Source organism: Rhea americana, unplaced genomic scaffold (genome assembly GCF_003343005.1).
Source record: "Rhea americana isolate MKP2758 unplaced genomic scaffold, rheAme1 scaffold_222, whole genome shotgun sequence".
Classification (NCBI taxonomy): Eukaryota; Metazoa; Chordata; class Aves; order Rheiformes; family Rheidae; genus Rhea; species Rhea americana.
The window spans coordinates 326,667-342,316 of record NW_028186337.1 but is presented as its reverse complement, the minus strand read 5'-3'; the positions used below and the strand labels follow the sequence as shown (position 1 = coordinate 342,316).

General features: G+C 36.8%; 1 protein-coding gene across 3 annotated transcripts in view; it reads right to left on the bottom strand.

Annotated features, from left to right (window-relative positions):
* Positions 1-757: 757 nt before the first annotated feature.
* Positions 758-15,650, bottom strand: part of TET1 (tet methylcytosine dioxygenase 1) — a 93,000-nt gene continuing 78,107 nt past the window's right edge. For all 3 annotated transcript variants that reach the window (XM_085305543.1, XM_085305542.1, XM_085305544.1), the window contains one exon: positions 758-11,603. In XM_085305543.1, coding sequence (XP_085161669.1) covers positions 10,462-11,603 — 1,142 coding nt within the window. In that variant the 3' untranslated portion in view covers positions 758-10,461. The remainder of the gene's footprint in view (positions 11,604-15,650) is intronic.

Below are 15,650 nucleotides of genomic sequence, written 5' to 3'. Positions count from 1 at the left end.
CGTAGGCTCTGCCTGGGACAGTTCAGTCCCGCGCACAAGCACAGGTAGACTGGTCACCCAGGGATCGGGCAGCTGAATGCTGTGTGCCCCCGCCTGTTCCTGTCCACTGCAGAAATCTCACCGATCTGGTAAGCCCAAACTGTAGTCCTCTAGCGCCGAGATAACTCATGAATGTATTTCTATATGTAGCACAGGTTATTAGTGATCAGAACATAGATGTTTGCAGAGGAAATGTTTCAAAAGCTGAACATACCATTATGAATACGTGTCTTACTCTTCCCTTAACAAGACAACCTGTTTTACAGACTACAGGGCAAACAACGTAAACACAAGTACACAGAATCTACAGAATATAGTATTTTTTATTAGAATAACTTCTTGCTATTGTCAGAATCTCTTTGATGAGGTTTTCAGTGCCCTCAGCTATACTGCAAAATGAAACTATTTCTAGGTCTAGAATCACTAATTTTCTAATTCCCATCTAAAATTTAAAACAATGTAATGGTTTTAAATGGTCAGTACTAAGCTTTACTACATTTGTATGGCATCATATTGTGTGTTATAAACCAGAGCAGTAACCTTGCTATAAATTGTATGGTACAGGCTTTGCTGGCCTAAATTTTCAGACCTAACTCTAGTTACTTCAGCGTGACTTTGTTTCAGGGGAATCCAATTTGTGTTGGGAAACAGCATTCTTTTATTTATGAAAGCATTTTACAACAAGGAAAATGCAGGAAAGAAAAATTAGACGACTAAGTGCAAAATAGAAGTATAAAATTTATTTAAAACCACCCACAAAGTTTTGTGTAATCAGGAATGATACAATTTGTAATAGTCTTTTTAAAAACTCATGACAAGATTTAAAATATATTTTCAATTACAGTATTCATTTAGCCTTATTCAGTTAGGACAATAAAAAATGAAAGTTTACGTTCTAAACAGATGAGACACACAAGAAAAAAAGAACAGAACAGACAATTTCCACAACAACAATTTTTACATGTATGTTTCAATACTAGTATCAACATTTCAATGCATCTTGCTACATAAACATGAAATCATGTACAACAACTGCTTGCACCAAAAAACATAGCTTAATTAGATCTTTCAAGTAACATGCAGTCACAACTCACAAGTCTTCAAGTACTGCTGGTAAGGGTTCCCTTGTCTGCAAAGAAGATTTTAAGGTTCAGTTCCTCAGCTAGTGTAACTCTTCATAGCTCCATCAGCCTTATGAAGCTATGCTCAGTTAGACCAGGAGAGAATCAGGCCCCAAATATTTTTCAAGAAAGGAAGTAACTTTTATACTTTCTCCTGTAAATACTGTGACATAATGAAGTGCTTTTTCTTTCTGATTTTTTTCCCTCCCTGTAAATAAATTTCTTTTGCTTTAAAAAGTTATTTTATGTTTCAGATCTAAATACAGTAGGTTGGTAACTGGAAATAATCCAAAACCTCAAATTCAGAGCTCAAAAATAAGTATCAATTGCATCCCAAGGAAAGAAGGAGAAAGGAAGAAAAGAGAGGAAGAAAAAAAGAAAATCCTGGCAATTTTCTTCTTGTTTGCTTTGGCATAATATTAATCTTTTAATTTTTTATAGCAGGGAAAAATTCATTAGCCATAGCATTTTAGTACGGTGTGCCCTTACAAATTAATGTTCTTTCTTACGATACCAAGTTTTGAACAGCATTTATGACCTGGTGTAATACTGTCACATTATGACGAGCTGTCCTCTTCCAAACTGAACAAATACTCTTAGAATAATGAATTTTAAAGCCTGAAATGTCTAAATGTTTGGATTAGTTAGAACYGGCTTTCTTTTAATGATACTGGGATATCAGGTTTGCTTTTCTGGCCTACAGTAATTTTTCATTTAGAGGACTAGAGATTCACAAAGTTCAGACACTGACTTTTGAGTTGCACGGATTCACACAACTGGCATTCACAAAGTTAGTAAAAAAACCTCTCATTAGGCTCTGCAGTATCACTACAGTTTATAAAGTTAAGAACGAAAATACAGGATTTTTTTTCCTGTCAAAAATGTTATTTTCTCTTTTTTGAAAGAAAAAATACTTCATAATTGGAATATAGTGGGGCTTGATGCTCATTGGCAGCAAGGAAGCTTTGCATGACTCAAGCGTACAGAACAGGGCCAGCTTTTTCACTGCCTAGTATCACCACAATTAAGGCAGGCAGACAGTGTTGGCTTTTAGCTACGTGTCTCAAAATTCACCCCACTGTGGCAGCATCTCACAGTACTGCACACCCTGTTCAGTCTTAAGTCAGCCAAGAATGCAGCTAAGTAGATTTTCACAATCCCATTTTATGTGATCAAGTAAAAGGGATCAGATGATGAAAAAAAAAAAGTAATTATTTGAAAAAAAAAATTCTCACAATTAATAATATTCACAATTCTGCTAATTTCTGACCAGGACGTTATTTTGAGGTACAAATCTTTTACCACATTCTCTTTGTAGACAAGGTTGGAAGAAGCACAGCCAATATAAATGAATACTTATAACCTGTTACAAAATAAACCAGACCAGTTTCTTTTCCACCTGTATTTCTAAACTGGTAATAATTTGGATGTTACTGGCCAATACATGTGCAATAGGGATATCATGAAATTGATTTCTGATGATTGTACAAATCGGTCTTTTGGCAATGGTTCCCATTTACACTACTGACCTTTTATACCACAGTCAGTGTAACAGGATATTCCAAAGGACGTAAGCTAAACGGATATCCGTTTAAGGCCCCCTTTATCCTTTTAATGGGATACAAAGGCCAGTAGTATAAATGAGAATCAGGCCCTTTACTCTTTTTAAAAAAACACATTCAAACCCTAGACCTTTTTCCATTACAATATTGTAATAAAAATACAGATATATGTGTAAAATAACTATCAATCATTCAATCACAAAACTTTCCACAACAGTAATTAAAATGTTCTGTGGCAACAGCTCCAATACTGAACATCAGACTAACAGTTCCCTTGCTCCATTGCAACAGCACTTCTTTGGAATACAGTTCATCTACTGTAACTGCCAGCTCTGTAAATTAACTGCCACATCTGTCCTGCTTCTTACCGTGTACTTTTTTGAGGTCTACAACCTGCATCCTTCCACTTTATCAGGAAAGCTGCTAGGGTGTGCAAAATGTTGAGAATAGCATTGTCAACCTGTCACACCAAACAAGAGTAGGTCACCTTAACAAAACTCGTTTAGCACCACAATCTGGAATTCATTGCAACTACACTGTTGGAAGATTCTAGCATTTTAATATAAATACAGATGGAAAAATGACGTGTGCAATGGTCCAGTAGAAAAAAGAGAATAGATGCTGTTGTGGGAAGAATTAAGGATACAGCATTGAGAAGCATCTCGTGTCATTTAATGCCAAAGCCAAGAGTATGTGGTTAGACACTACAAACAACATTGGGATGAAATGGGGAACTAGAGTGAAAAAAGGATTCTTACATCTTTGCATCTCAGAAAGAGGAAAACAGTGATGCTGACACTCGTCTACCTTTTATAAAAGGCAGATCGTATTTTATTATTTTCTGCTCAAGCAGAATCAGTTCCGCTTGCTGCTACAGAGGAAGAACAGAAAACCCTCATTGCGCCACTCTTTTCCAAGCAGTTCAGTGTCAGTTAGGGCATTTAACTTACGCAATACCCAGGCGTCTCACAAGGACTTTGGCTGATCTCTGCACAGGGATATAACCAGGAGATGCAAAGAAACACTTCTGCCCCTGTAATTGCGCATGGTCTACAGAGTCTTGTATCACGTCAGGATTTGAACAGAATTGATAGAGTAATTCAAAAGAAGAGAGGGCATTACAGAGAGATGCTCGCGGCAGAAGCAACAATACTCAACTTTGGAGAGTCACACCTGTGAGCCGACAGTTTGCTAGTACTGCTAAGTGACTTTTGTTCAGCTACTTGCARATAAAAGAAGAGAGCGTAACAATTACATCAAGAGTTCAAAAAATTAATTGGAAATATTTTAATTGGACCTAGAAACAAGAAAACACTGRTAGCAAAAGATGATGAAATGTCCCTCTCTCAGAATGAAAAATCATCAAATTGCAATCAACGTTCTAAGCTCCCTCTGGGAGAACATGAATTGAAATTGTTAACAAACAGACAAACTGCTATTTAAAAGAGAAAAGATGACTGAAAGAAATTTTGGAAGAGTCAAATAAGAGTAAATTCTTATGGTATTCCTGAGATGAACATTAGCTGATTTACATAGAAAGCAGACAGTTTGGAGGAAAAAAAATTCACAAGTGGGCTGACATCTATATTGCCACTGCTGAGTACTAAAGTAGATCTACAGAGAGTTACGGAAAACTTCTAGAGAACTTCTAAGTGTTTGAAGCATTCAGCAGCAGGTTGCAGTATAACCTAGCGCTGACTGTCAAAGTAGCTAACCACAGAGGACGATCCCTAAGGACACCCAGCTGAGGAAGGTAGCTGTAGTATCACTGTCATCTCTGCGGATTAGAAAGAAAGCAATACTTGCTAACCGATGCTAGTAAATTTAAATGTTCTTGAGGGAGATAATACAGCGCTATACTGAGAATTAAGACTTCATAATTTAGGAAACAAGTACATAAATGACAGTCTTAAACTAAAAATGGAACTCTCTTCTAAAATAACCAAAAATATTTAATACAGCGGCAAGAAAATAGACATGAAATGTGTTTTAAAATCACTCTTTAGAAGAAATGATCTCTCTCTATATATATTGGTGCCTGATTAACTATTACTGTTAATAGTGTTGGGTCTTTGAGAAAAGTGTCAATGGACAGAAGTACTCTGGCAACCACAAATGTGTAGCAAGGCTGGCTCAAAAGCCAACTGTACCCTTCACAGCTTTTTAACTCGTTAATACTTTGTGACTGATTAGTTTTCCACATTCTCCATCTTGATCCTGGGAAGAACGAGCAGACTGCTGATGATAGCAGTGCTTGCTACCTTGCCTACAGAGAGTAAAGAAAAGGTGACCAYGTTTTTTTTGGTGTGTGTGTTGGGGGGGGGGGACAGTTAAGGAAAACAGTATATGCATGCAGAGAACAGAGGAAAGATTACTGTCCTCAAAGGAACTGAAGGAAACAGATGAATTTGTACATACATCCCTGGCTGCGTGACATGCTGACGCATCCTCAATGCTGAGAAACAATGCTGTAAYGCAGACGCTGCGGTCCGGTACCGTGGTGCCACAGTAACAGTGCGACATTTTCTCTACAGTGGAAAGCTACTCCCTCCACACTTCCCCCTAGAAGTTAGATTACATTCTGACAAAGTTAAGAAGAAAGCCCAGCAACGTTTCCACATGTGATTGGACTGTTCCTCATCTCTGATTTTATTATTTAAGATCAGAAGATACATAGCATCATGGGTCACAGGCGGACTTCTTCCATATGTGAGAAGTAAAACACACAGACAATTTTATGGAAGATAAGTCACAAAGATCTTGCTGGTGAAGAAGTTTAATGACCACCATGAAGCTGAAAGACCACCATCAAGCACTGCATGAATGCGCTGCTGTTATGTATAAGTAGTGCGCAAGTGGACATGCAATTTAGTTTTTCATGTATTTAAGGGTGTAGTTATTTCTTCCTGTTTGCATAGAGATTACAGGATTTCTCTCAAAAATCGAGAAAAGTGTTATATAAAATCCATACATTAGAAAGCTGATGACCACTTGAAATAAGCTCATTTCAAAGAGATAATTTTCATAGGAGATTAAGGGCAGTATGAATCTTAAATTTTAAATACAAAACATGCAGATACAGTTCTAGTTGTATGTTACCATAAAATCTCTTTCTTGTTGAGCAACCCTACTGAATAAGAAAAACTAAAAAGGTATCAAGAATATAAGCCTGAAATGGGTCTGGAATAGACCCAATGGTCTTGCATGCCTTCAAACTTGTAGGGAAGATATTACACCTTTCTACAGACCTTGAATCACTTATCATGGCTACCAGCAATATTACCCATGAACCTCTGTGTTTAACCAAAGTACAACAACTTTTATTCCAAATCTCCGTCCTTCTGTCCTCRCAAGCCCTATTAATTGTGGTAGGGCTGCAAGGGTCTGAGTAGGCACAAACTTCAGTCAATAGTATCAGTATCCAGCCAGTTAAATATGAAAATTGCATGGAAGCTTGATAAGTTAGCACATTGCAGTCAACAGGGCTGCAGCAATGTAAACAGGACCCAAATTTAACCCACTGAATTTAGCATAATACTGCAATGATGTTAAAAAGATCTTTTTTAAAAAAGTTTTATGTTACAAGTAATCCTAACTACTAAAGAAGTTGCCATTTACTCATGCTTAACATAAAATGTTGCTTAAGATAATAGTTATTTCCTGTTTTACATATAGAGAAGCACTGTCATAGCTCAGATAAGGACTTCTAACAGCAGTCACTCCTAAGTAAGAGTTAGCTTAGGAAGTTCTTACAGAAAAATCTGAATACAACTGTTAGAGCTAGCAAGGCTCAAGAAATTGTGAGTTCTTTAAAAGCTTTTTGGATCTTGTGGCTAAAATATTTTATAGAAGTAATTTTTGTTGTTTTCTGTAATACAGATAGTGTGTTACGAATCAGTAAGAGCAGAGAAACTGCATGCGTAAAAATCACTATTTAATTGGGTGCTAATGCAGTAATTTCAACAGGGACCCAGTGACTCAAACAGAACTGACTTCTGTAGACAGCATTACTCCTTTCCTTCGAGCTGAAGATGGAGTGGCCGTGCTGGACTCGCTAGAGAAAGGGACTGGACATTTTTTTTCTGGGAAGTCAAAGGTCTCCCATGTTGGATCAGAACAGTTTTTGCTAGTGTACTATGAAAAACTACAAGGACAGCTACATCCCATGATCAGCCCACATCTGTATCCCCGTACTGGATTTTCACTGAGAGCACAATGCCAGCTGTTAGAAACCAAGTAAAATATCTTGCTCTGACCTAGCCCCTCGCAGCTACCTTAATTTTGGATCCAGCTTCTGACCTGGCCATCCTGGAAGGACTTAACATGTTAAGAGGTAAGAGCAAGTAACGGAGCAGTTGTGTGGGCCAGAAAGCAATAAACCCACAAATTCGCGACTGTTAAGAGACAAGTACTGTTACAAAATGATAACCTTACTCAAAGAATATAATTTTGTTTACAAGACTGATAAATACTCTGAAATGTTACAATAAATAGCACACAGTTGTAGAAACAGTAAATAGTTGTATTTTCTTTACTGCAATACAGTAACAGAAAATACTAGCTTCCTGCTATGTGCCACACCAGGAGATGAAGTGGCCAGCTAACCTGCCTGTTAGATATACATTGAAAAAGTAGCTAGGTAAAAGACAGTCAGGGAGAGAGCACCGCAAATGATATTTTGTTGTACAGATGATGTATTTTTCTCATGTAAAGTATTCTTTAATAGAGCAGTATCTGTGAGCTTTAGCACCTACCAGTTAATAACATTACTATTACGTTAAATTTTTCTCTCCTAAAAATTCCATTTCAAATAAAGTAGACGTGGACTTACTGATGCAGTCACTCAAGAGGTGACTCGCCAGGGGCTATGTTTGGAGGTATCCGTTTATATGCACCTATTCCGTTTCTCAGTTCTTGGAGGGAAGCTGCTGGTTTTTCAATGGAACATTTTTATCTTGAAGGCTCCAGTCATACGTATGTTAAAGATGGACCTTTACAGAGGAAGATTCAAGTAAAAATGATCCACTTCACTGCTTGGAACATCTTAACAGGTAAAGAGATGGCTCTGTGACTTATTAATCTTTTGTAGAAAAATTGTTATTCACATGGGAGTGCTGAATGGTACATGATTTTTCAGTCTGCATTATACAAGCTAAAGCTATCAGCACTATCAGTGAAAACAATAAACTATTCTTTTCTGTAAATGATTTATCATGATGTAGGACATGGGGTTTCAGATAGTAAATACATTAATGGAAAAGCTAGAGAACGTACAGTACTACTTACCATATGGACAGCTGGAATTCTTACTAATCTTAGGCTCACCAAAAATATACAAGTTTTAAAATGGAAATCTAAGGCACACAAAATACCATAATGATTTGATGTATACTGTATATTACATAGTCAAGAAGCATAAAACTGCTGGTACAAAATGATGGCATAATATTGGTTTTGTTTTACTATTATTTACAATCCCTTCATATCCTCTATTTCAACTAATATTAAGCTTTGAACTAAAATTTGCAGCATACCCGGTTTTACAAATTTTACTTAAAATAGGTAAGATGCAAAGAACGGGTTCAATTCCGCCATCCTTTGCCATCAACATTTTTGTTAATTTTAACAGGAATCTGTAGAATTGAATCCAACGTCATTACATAATGGTTGCTATTCCAGACCTGACCTGGCTCCTGCAAACACTACGCTTGTATACATTTATTCAGGACAACAATCTCATTGATCTACAGCCATATTTAAGCATTTGTAGCACCAAGGTCCTAACTGGCACTATGTGTTAAAAATACAACTCATCTCATTTTCGTACCGAAACTGTAAATGTAATGATTACAGTTCAGCTTCTCAAGAAAAAAGCACCTTGTCTAGGTTTTAAATAAAGCGGATCTAGGTATTTCATATTCCTTTGTTACAGCACCACTACATTATAATATTATCAAGTATATTATTAGTATATTTTCACACTGGAAAACTCTAACCTCATTATACCTAAGGGTCACCSAGCCAGGGAGGATCCCGAGGCATAATTAAGGTACAGCTTCATCTCTGGGCCTGATCCTGCAGCTCTCAGTCATGAGAGGAGTCTCCACCCAAACAGGCCTCCGGGCTCCGACGGGACAGATACGGTTAAGTAGAATGGTTCTCATGGAAGAAGGTGCAGGATGAGGTCAGTCCTTAGCTAACGCTGTCATTTGGTAATTTGTTTAAATAAATAAGTTTAAAAAAGAAATACATAGGAGAAGAGAATCAGAAAGAAGAGTGGGATGCTATGGTATTTGAAAGTAATGGAGTGTCTGTTTTTCCTCTGGKTACACAAATACTAATTTTGTGATAGGTCACTTTTTCAACAGAAATGGAGAACATAACTGTCAGACGTTTGGAATGAAGAATACAACAACCCTTTCTACATAAATCACAAAACATTTCTGTAAAAACAATGGTTAAATTTAGAAAGTCTTAGCTGCTGAATATTACAGATGGGTTATTCTCAACTAAAAATTTGCCATTAAATGTTAGAAATTTTTAGTTTTCCAACACTTATTTTGTATTTTTTCCAAATTAGTATTAATTATTTTTTTCAGAAGAGGATAAGGCAACTCTAGGGGGCATTTTTTTTTATCCCAAAAACAATTCTACCCCTGAGGAATTAGGAACATTTGGTTGTTGTGTAACTTAAAATGCTCCATATGAATGAGACTTAAACACTTATTGCTCAAATAAATCGTAACAAATGCTGCCTTTGAAAAACAAATAATACTCCTAACTCCCAATAGCAACATGTGTATTGATGTTTCTTAATTTCATATTTGTATTATCACTTAAAAATAATAACATTTTCTGTGTTTTATAATGGTTGTTTATATGTAACATAAAATCTTCAATGAAAAAGGGCAAGTCTAAAAACAATCATATATGCTATTAGCATACATACTGCAGCTGTAACAATATGGAACTCTACACAGCAAGAATAAAATGATTTCTTCTGTAGAGTATGCACAAACCTTAGACAATATGATCCTTATACTATACTATTTCAAGTTAATTTTAAAAATAGAAAGTGCTTTTAAAATATATATTTACAGCTTAAAAACAACTTCCAGCCATCATTACCAATAATTTCATTTCATACATAATGACAAATCTAAACAGAAAAAAATTCATTGGTTTTCTAAAAGATTTATCTGCAATTTGGACTATATCGCAATGGTTGGAAGTTGTTAAAGCAATGGCACCATGAAGTAATAATTCAGCTTATTTATTTTTAACTGTTTGATGTGGTTAAGCACCAAGAGCTGTGTAGAGCTATTACTGTATAACTTGWTTTAACACCATAAAATGTGAACCTGTTAAAATCCCTATAAATGATTTTTGTAGTAAACAGACTTGATTTAAAGCACCAAAATATAAATTCCTAAAGGTAATAAACTGAATGATTCAATCAAGGTTAATAACCTAAACAAAGTCTTTTTTTTTTTAGAATGTATTAAAACTATACAACTTTTTCTTTTTTTTTTGCTTAAAATGTGCTTGAGCACCACCAAATGTTAAAGTCACAGTTTAAGAAGAAATCCCCCCCGCTTTTTTTTTTTTTTTTTTTTTTTACCTCAGCCTTAAAATGGTTGAGATGAACAAATAGTAAACGACATGAGACTTGTTCTTTAACAGCACCTTAAGGAACACTGTGTAACACTGCACCAAGAGGAGGCATTTGATACTAAAACCTATGCCCAATGGTTGTAAGGCCCTGCAACTCGTGTGAGGGCGTAAGAAGATACTGTTATTACATTATCTTTAGTTACTGTTAATGCTCTGCGTGATGGAATTTGGTTGAACTCATTGTCTTCATAAAAAATCTCTCTGTTTTCACTGGTTTGCTTTGTTTTCCTGCTGCTAGAGTTCAGTTCAGTGTTTTCCATTCCTAATCTTTCTGCTTCCTTTTCTTTTTCCTTTGCCCTCTCAGCCATCTTTGCTTCCCACATTGCTAAACCATGTTTGGGCTCATTTAAATTTTTGTGTTGGTAGAAAACTAAAGAAATTCGTGTGGGATGATTTCGGTTGGGCTTTTTAATAGGTGTGGTAGCATGGAGCTCCCGTCTTGCACATTCAATTAAGATAGAACCATGAGAAGGTGCCACAGCAACACCACCAATATCATCATCCAAAAAATTGTGCTCACTGTCTGACCACATTTCCTCAGCTTTTTCTTCAGAATCAGTCGGTTKTCCCAGTGCACTGTTTTGCTTTTCATCAACATAGTCAAAGTCACACATCTGTTCTTGATGGGAGCTACCCTTTTCCACGGGGCATCCATGAGAACAGTCAGCTTCGTTTCCGACTGCATCCTTTGCTGGAGAGTTTAGCGGTACTGACAAATCACAAGAGCTGATCATCTGTGAAGAAGGAGAATTGTCTAACTGAAGCTGACAATTCTGTTTGTCTGGCTGATGTTCAAGTATACTGGGCAGGGGGTCTTTATGGGCTGGGGGGCCTGAAGCAGTGACATCTGGAAGAATTGGTGGCACACCATTCATCTTATCATTCAGCAAAATTCCAGTATAATCTTTGACCGACACATCAAAGTTCTTACAATTAATATAAGGTGTCACGTGAGGTTGCTTACTACTGCATTCAAAATACCCGTAGGGAACTGAAAAATCTTGTTGAATATTTGTCACTGCTGTTATGTCAGGCTTATGTGCTAATGATGAATACGGATGTAAACTATCCACCTTAAAAGGGGAGGAAGCCGTATACTGTTTTAATAAAGAGCAATTTTTAGTAGTGTTTGAAGTATGTTTCATGGCATAGAGGTGATCGGAAGTCTCCATTTTTATTCCAGGTTTTAAAGCATCTGTTTTGTTCCCTAAAAGAAATGCACACCAAAGTGTAAGTACTTTTCCTCACCTAGGTAATAGAACATACCATTTACAACATTTTGTAACTGTTTCCTAATATGAGAGAGAATGACAACTCTACATTCTTCAAAATGGTAATTTCCATATTTTTAAGGATATAAAATAGTATGTTAATTACCTTGCTGAATTAGTGCCTTAACCTTTTCCAGTCAGACTGCTCAGTGTTGGTATATAAAATAGAAAGGTATTTCACAGAGGGATTGATAAAATAAATAAAATCAAGCAAGTACTTGGTGCAAATTCACATAGCCCAGTGCTACCTAGATGCTTCCTACCAGCTGACTTCTCACCTTCAGCAATGCCCAAGCCAATAGGAAGCCCTAGCTAGAAGATGTTACATTAATTGCTGAAATTTAGGCTGTCTGAAATTAAGCCCACGAAACAATCAAAATTCTTGACTGTCTTACCCTGAATTATAATTGAAGAAAAAAACATTTATAGATCATATCCATCTCATCAAAAATACATAATTACAAATTAATTATGCATTAGCAAGTAACTTCTCAGAATTAAAAAGTACTGGCAATGTACTCAAGGTAAATCCATCTTTACAAACCTGCAACATGTGATTTGGATGTGATTCCTGGAAACATACTTGGTTCAGTTTATGCCAGCTCCCTCACCAGTTTCTAGTGCTGGCAGCACGACAACTGTGTGCTTTTATGGAACGGTCTCCTCAAACAGAGCTAAGTTTCAGCTAGAGTCCACCGAAGTAACTGGAAAGAATTCCACTGACCCCAGACTGCCTTTGCATCAGGCCCTAAAATTGCTAAAATCTCTTTTGCTGGCAAACTAGCACCCTACAGAGAACTCTTACATATTCTCACAAAAGACTGCCCCTATCAGGGTTTCTTCTTTGTTCCATAAATACACAGGATGTTGAACTGTGTGTGAATTAATACTGAATATAGAAGAACTATTCTCTTTTGTATTCTCTCTTCTAGTAATATTATAAATACATATGCATTAAAGAACATCCTTTCAATAGGAATAAGAAAAAAGCAAACATACATTTTGGACACATAATACAATTACTATACAAATACTGAAATTGTGGAGGGACAGAAGAAAACTGCATCAACTCTTTTGAAGACCTCTTCTATGAATTCAAACACAAAATCAAGTAATTTAATTAAGGAAAGAAAAACCCAAACCAATGCCTTCTTCCTAAAAGGTTTGAAACGGCAATTGAAAATTGCATTTTCCATCATGTCTGAAAGAGAGACCTATATTCTCTGATAATAAGTCTTTATACAACCCACACCACTCTCACAATGGCTGCGGCTCCAGCACATTCCCCACCTCTTGCCAGAGGCAACTTGCTCCTTGGAGCGACAGAACAGAGACCAGAGTGGGAGAATCGTGAGCAGAGAGAGGGGAGGAAGCAGGACAAGGATGCAGAGGCAGCAGGCGGAGGGAAGGAACTTTGGGGAGACTATTTTAATTACATACATATAATTCACACTGCTGCTGAATCAGACTGGTTATAGTGCTGGTTTAACCTATAATCTGTGGATTATGAACGTGAAAATATGGTATCTGCCACTATAAAACTAAGAAGAGAAACAAATGTACATTTAAATCATGAATACATGTCCTCTTTTGAGAAAGAATTTCATACTGCTTTGCTGTTCTCAATCACTTGTCAGCACAGGCCAACTAAAGACCAGCCAAACACACTGAAACTACATTAAGTAGAAATTAACATTTTCTACCTATGTATGTATTAGAAAGATACAAATATATATCTGGTAAAAAGCTACACATTCCTTTWAAAATAAGATTAAACAAAAGCCAGAGAAAACTATGCTTATGATAAAATTATTACAGATGTTAATAAACAGAAGTTAATTCAAATACATGAGAGAAGAATGTGAGAGAAAGCAGCAGCAGTCAGGTAAGATGGCATCATTCCCCAGAATACCTCCTGTTCAAAYGCAGCCTGGTGCAGCTCCGTCGGGATCTGGTCACTTGGGTATTACTCCGCTTTGGCCCAGCTGCTCAGTGGCCAGGTCAAAAACTGGCTCTAAGTTGGTGGCTCATTTCTGGTCTGTACAGGCCAAGAGCAACCGCCAACCACATGGATCGAATTTTTAGGAAGACAAAAATAACCTTTCCATGTGTAAAGATTATTTGTCCAGAATAACGTGATTAATGACAGGTCTACCTAAGGAAGGATGTAAGGCCTCTACCTTTAATACATTTCATAGCAATTTAGGATTTCAAAGGCTCTCAGTATTACCACAAATGTAAGAATTAAAAGTACTGATAAAGGTGCATGACAAATAACCCTTTTTAATATCCAGTGTTCTACAGGGGACTTGACAGCCAGTACTCAAACCGTGCACCCACGTCTGACAAGCAGACTTAATCTGTCTTCAGCACTAACACAGTCCTCCTCACCACCACCTCTGTGGCCATATAAAAACACAGGGCAGTCTTACCACTTCTCAATTTCCTGTTCTGAGTGCGAGGAAGACATGTGGGTCCGAGGATTCTTTTAAGGTTTTCAGGTTTCCCAGCTGGGGGATATAGTAATGGCTCTGAAGCAACGGTCAGGTGTCTTTCAAGAGAAGACACTAAAGCTACGTGATGGTCAATGTGGAATAACCAGCCTTGTGATTCCTTCAGAATCCTCCTGGCCAACTCCAAGCAGCGTGACCCAACGGCTAACACAGGACAGACTGTATCCCTTACATACAGCGGTCACCTTGGCTCTTAAAACTGTACGTTCTCCACATGCTTCTTAGTATATAAAAAAGCAAAAGCAATACTCTGAAATCATCCTCATTAGTAAACTGAGTACTACACATTGCTTACACTGCACATCAGTGTTTCTTCCTTTCCAGTTGATGTGAAATCTATGTAGCTGAATATTCTTTTGTCCTTATATTAGGAGAAAATTAATAGCAGTATCTGACTTAAATACAATTATTTAAATCAGTACCTCTACCAGTACTTTCTTTATTCATCACTTACCTAAACTATATAGCCAATATTTTTCTTCTTCTCCTAACAAGTTTTTCTTCCTTTATTTGTTTTCATTATCCATTTTTCAACCCTTCTGTCTTTATTTTTCAGTGGTGTGACCAGAATTGATTGTCACTAATAATATGAAGGAATAGTGATTTAAATAATTGTTTCCCCCAGTTTACTTTCAAAAGTAACTACTGGATGGTTTTGTTTCACCTCCTCTATCTCACAAGCCTTTAGATTTTGTGTTCATATTGAGCCTAATCATTTTAGCTAGAGTAAAATTTTTCATTTCTCAGGATTAAAATGTTATCTGCCACTGACAGAATGGAAAGGACTGACCCACGACTCATCCCCTTCAACAGTAAAAAAAATGTTTGTACAAGTATAATGCTGTAGTGTTCCAGGTCCGTTATTTACAGATCTTTATATTTTACTGTGAGTTAAGGTTTTGGGGACAGGGGCAGGGTAGCAGCAGTGTGCTGAGGGCTTTACAGTGACATCCAGGTGTTGTCCTGCAGGGCTGCAGTAAACACATGAAAGGTGTGCAGAAATACTTCATTATTTATCTCATGCACTGCACAACACCTGTTCCGAACCTGAATTTCTTCTGCTGCTGCTGCCCAGTTACTGAGGCCTCTTTAAAATTGTTTCCATAATTCTGTGGCCATTTGTGTCATCTGCAAATTTTCAGAAAACAATGTTTACATGTTTTTTTCAAGTCAAAAATAAGGGCATCAATGCCGCATGATCACTTCAGCATCTTGAGGAATCCACTATCAAAATCTCTTTGATACAACTACAAATATTTAGGGTTTTATCTTATTTCTTCATCTCTGAACAACTTTCTAACTCATGAGAGTATTTCTTTCCTCACTCCRTGACTTATTTTTACTAGCAGCCTTTAAAAATTACTTTACAAAAACATTTAAAGTCCAAATGAATTATATAAGCTGGCTTGATAATGCAGTTATTTTATTATTTTTGCATGCTCCAGGAATTCTAAGATAAAGTCCTATGTT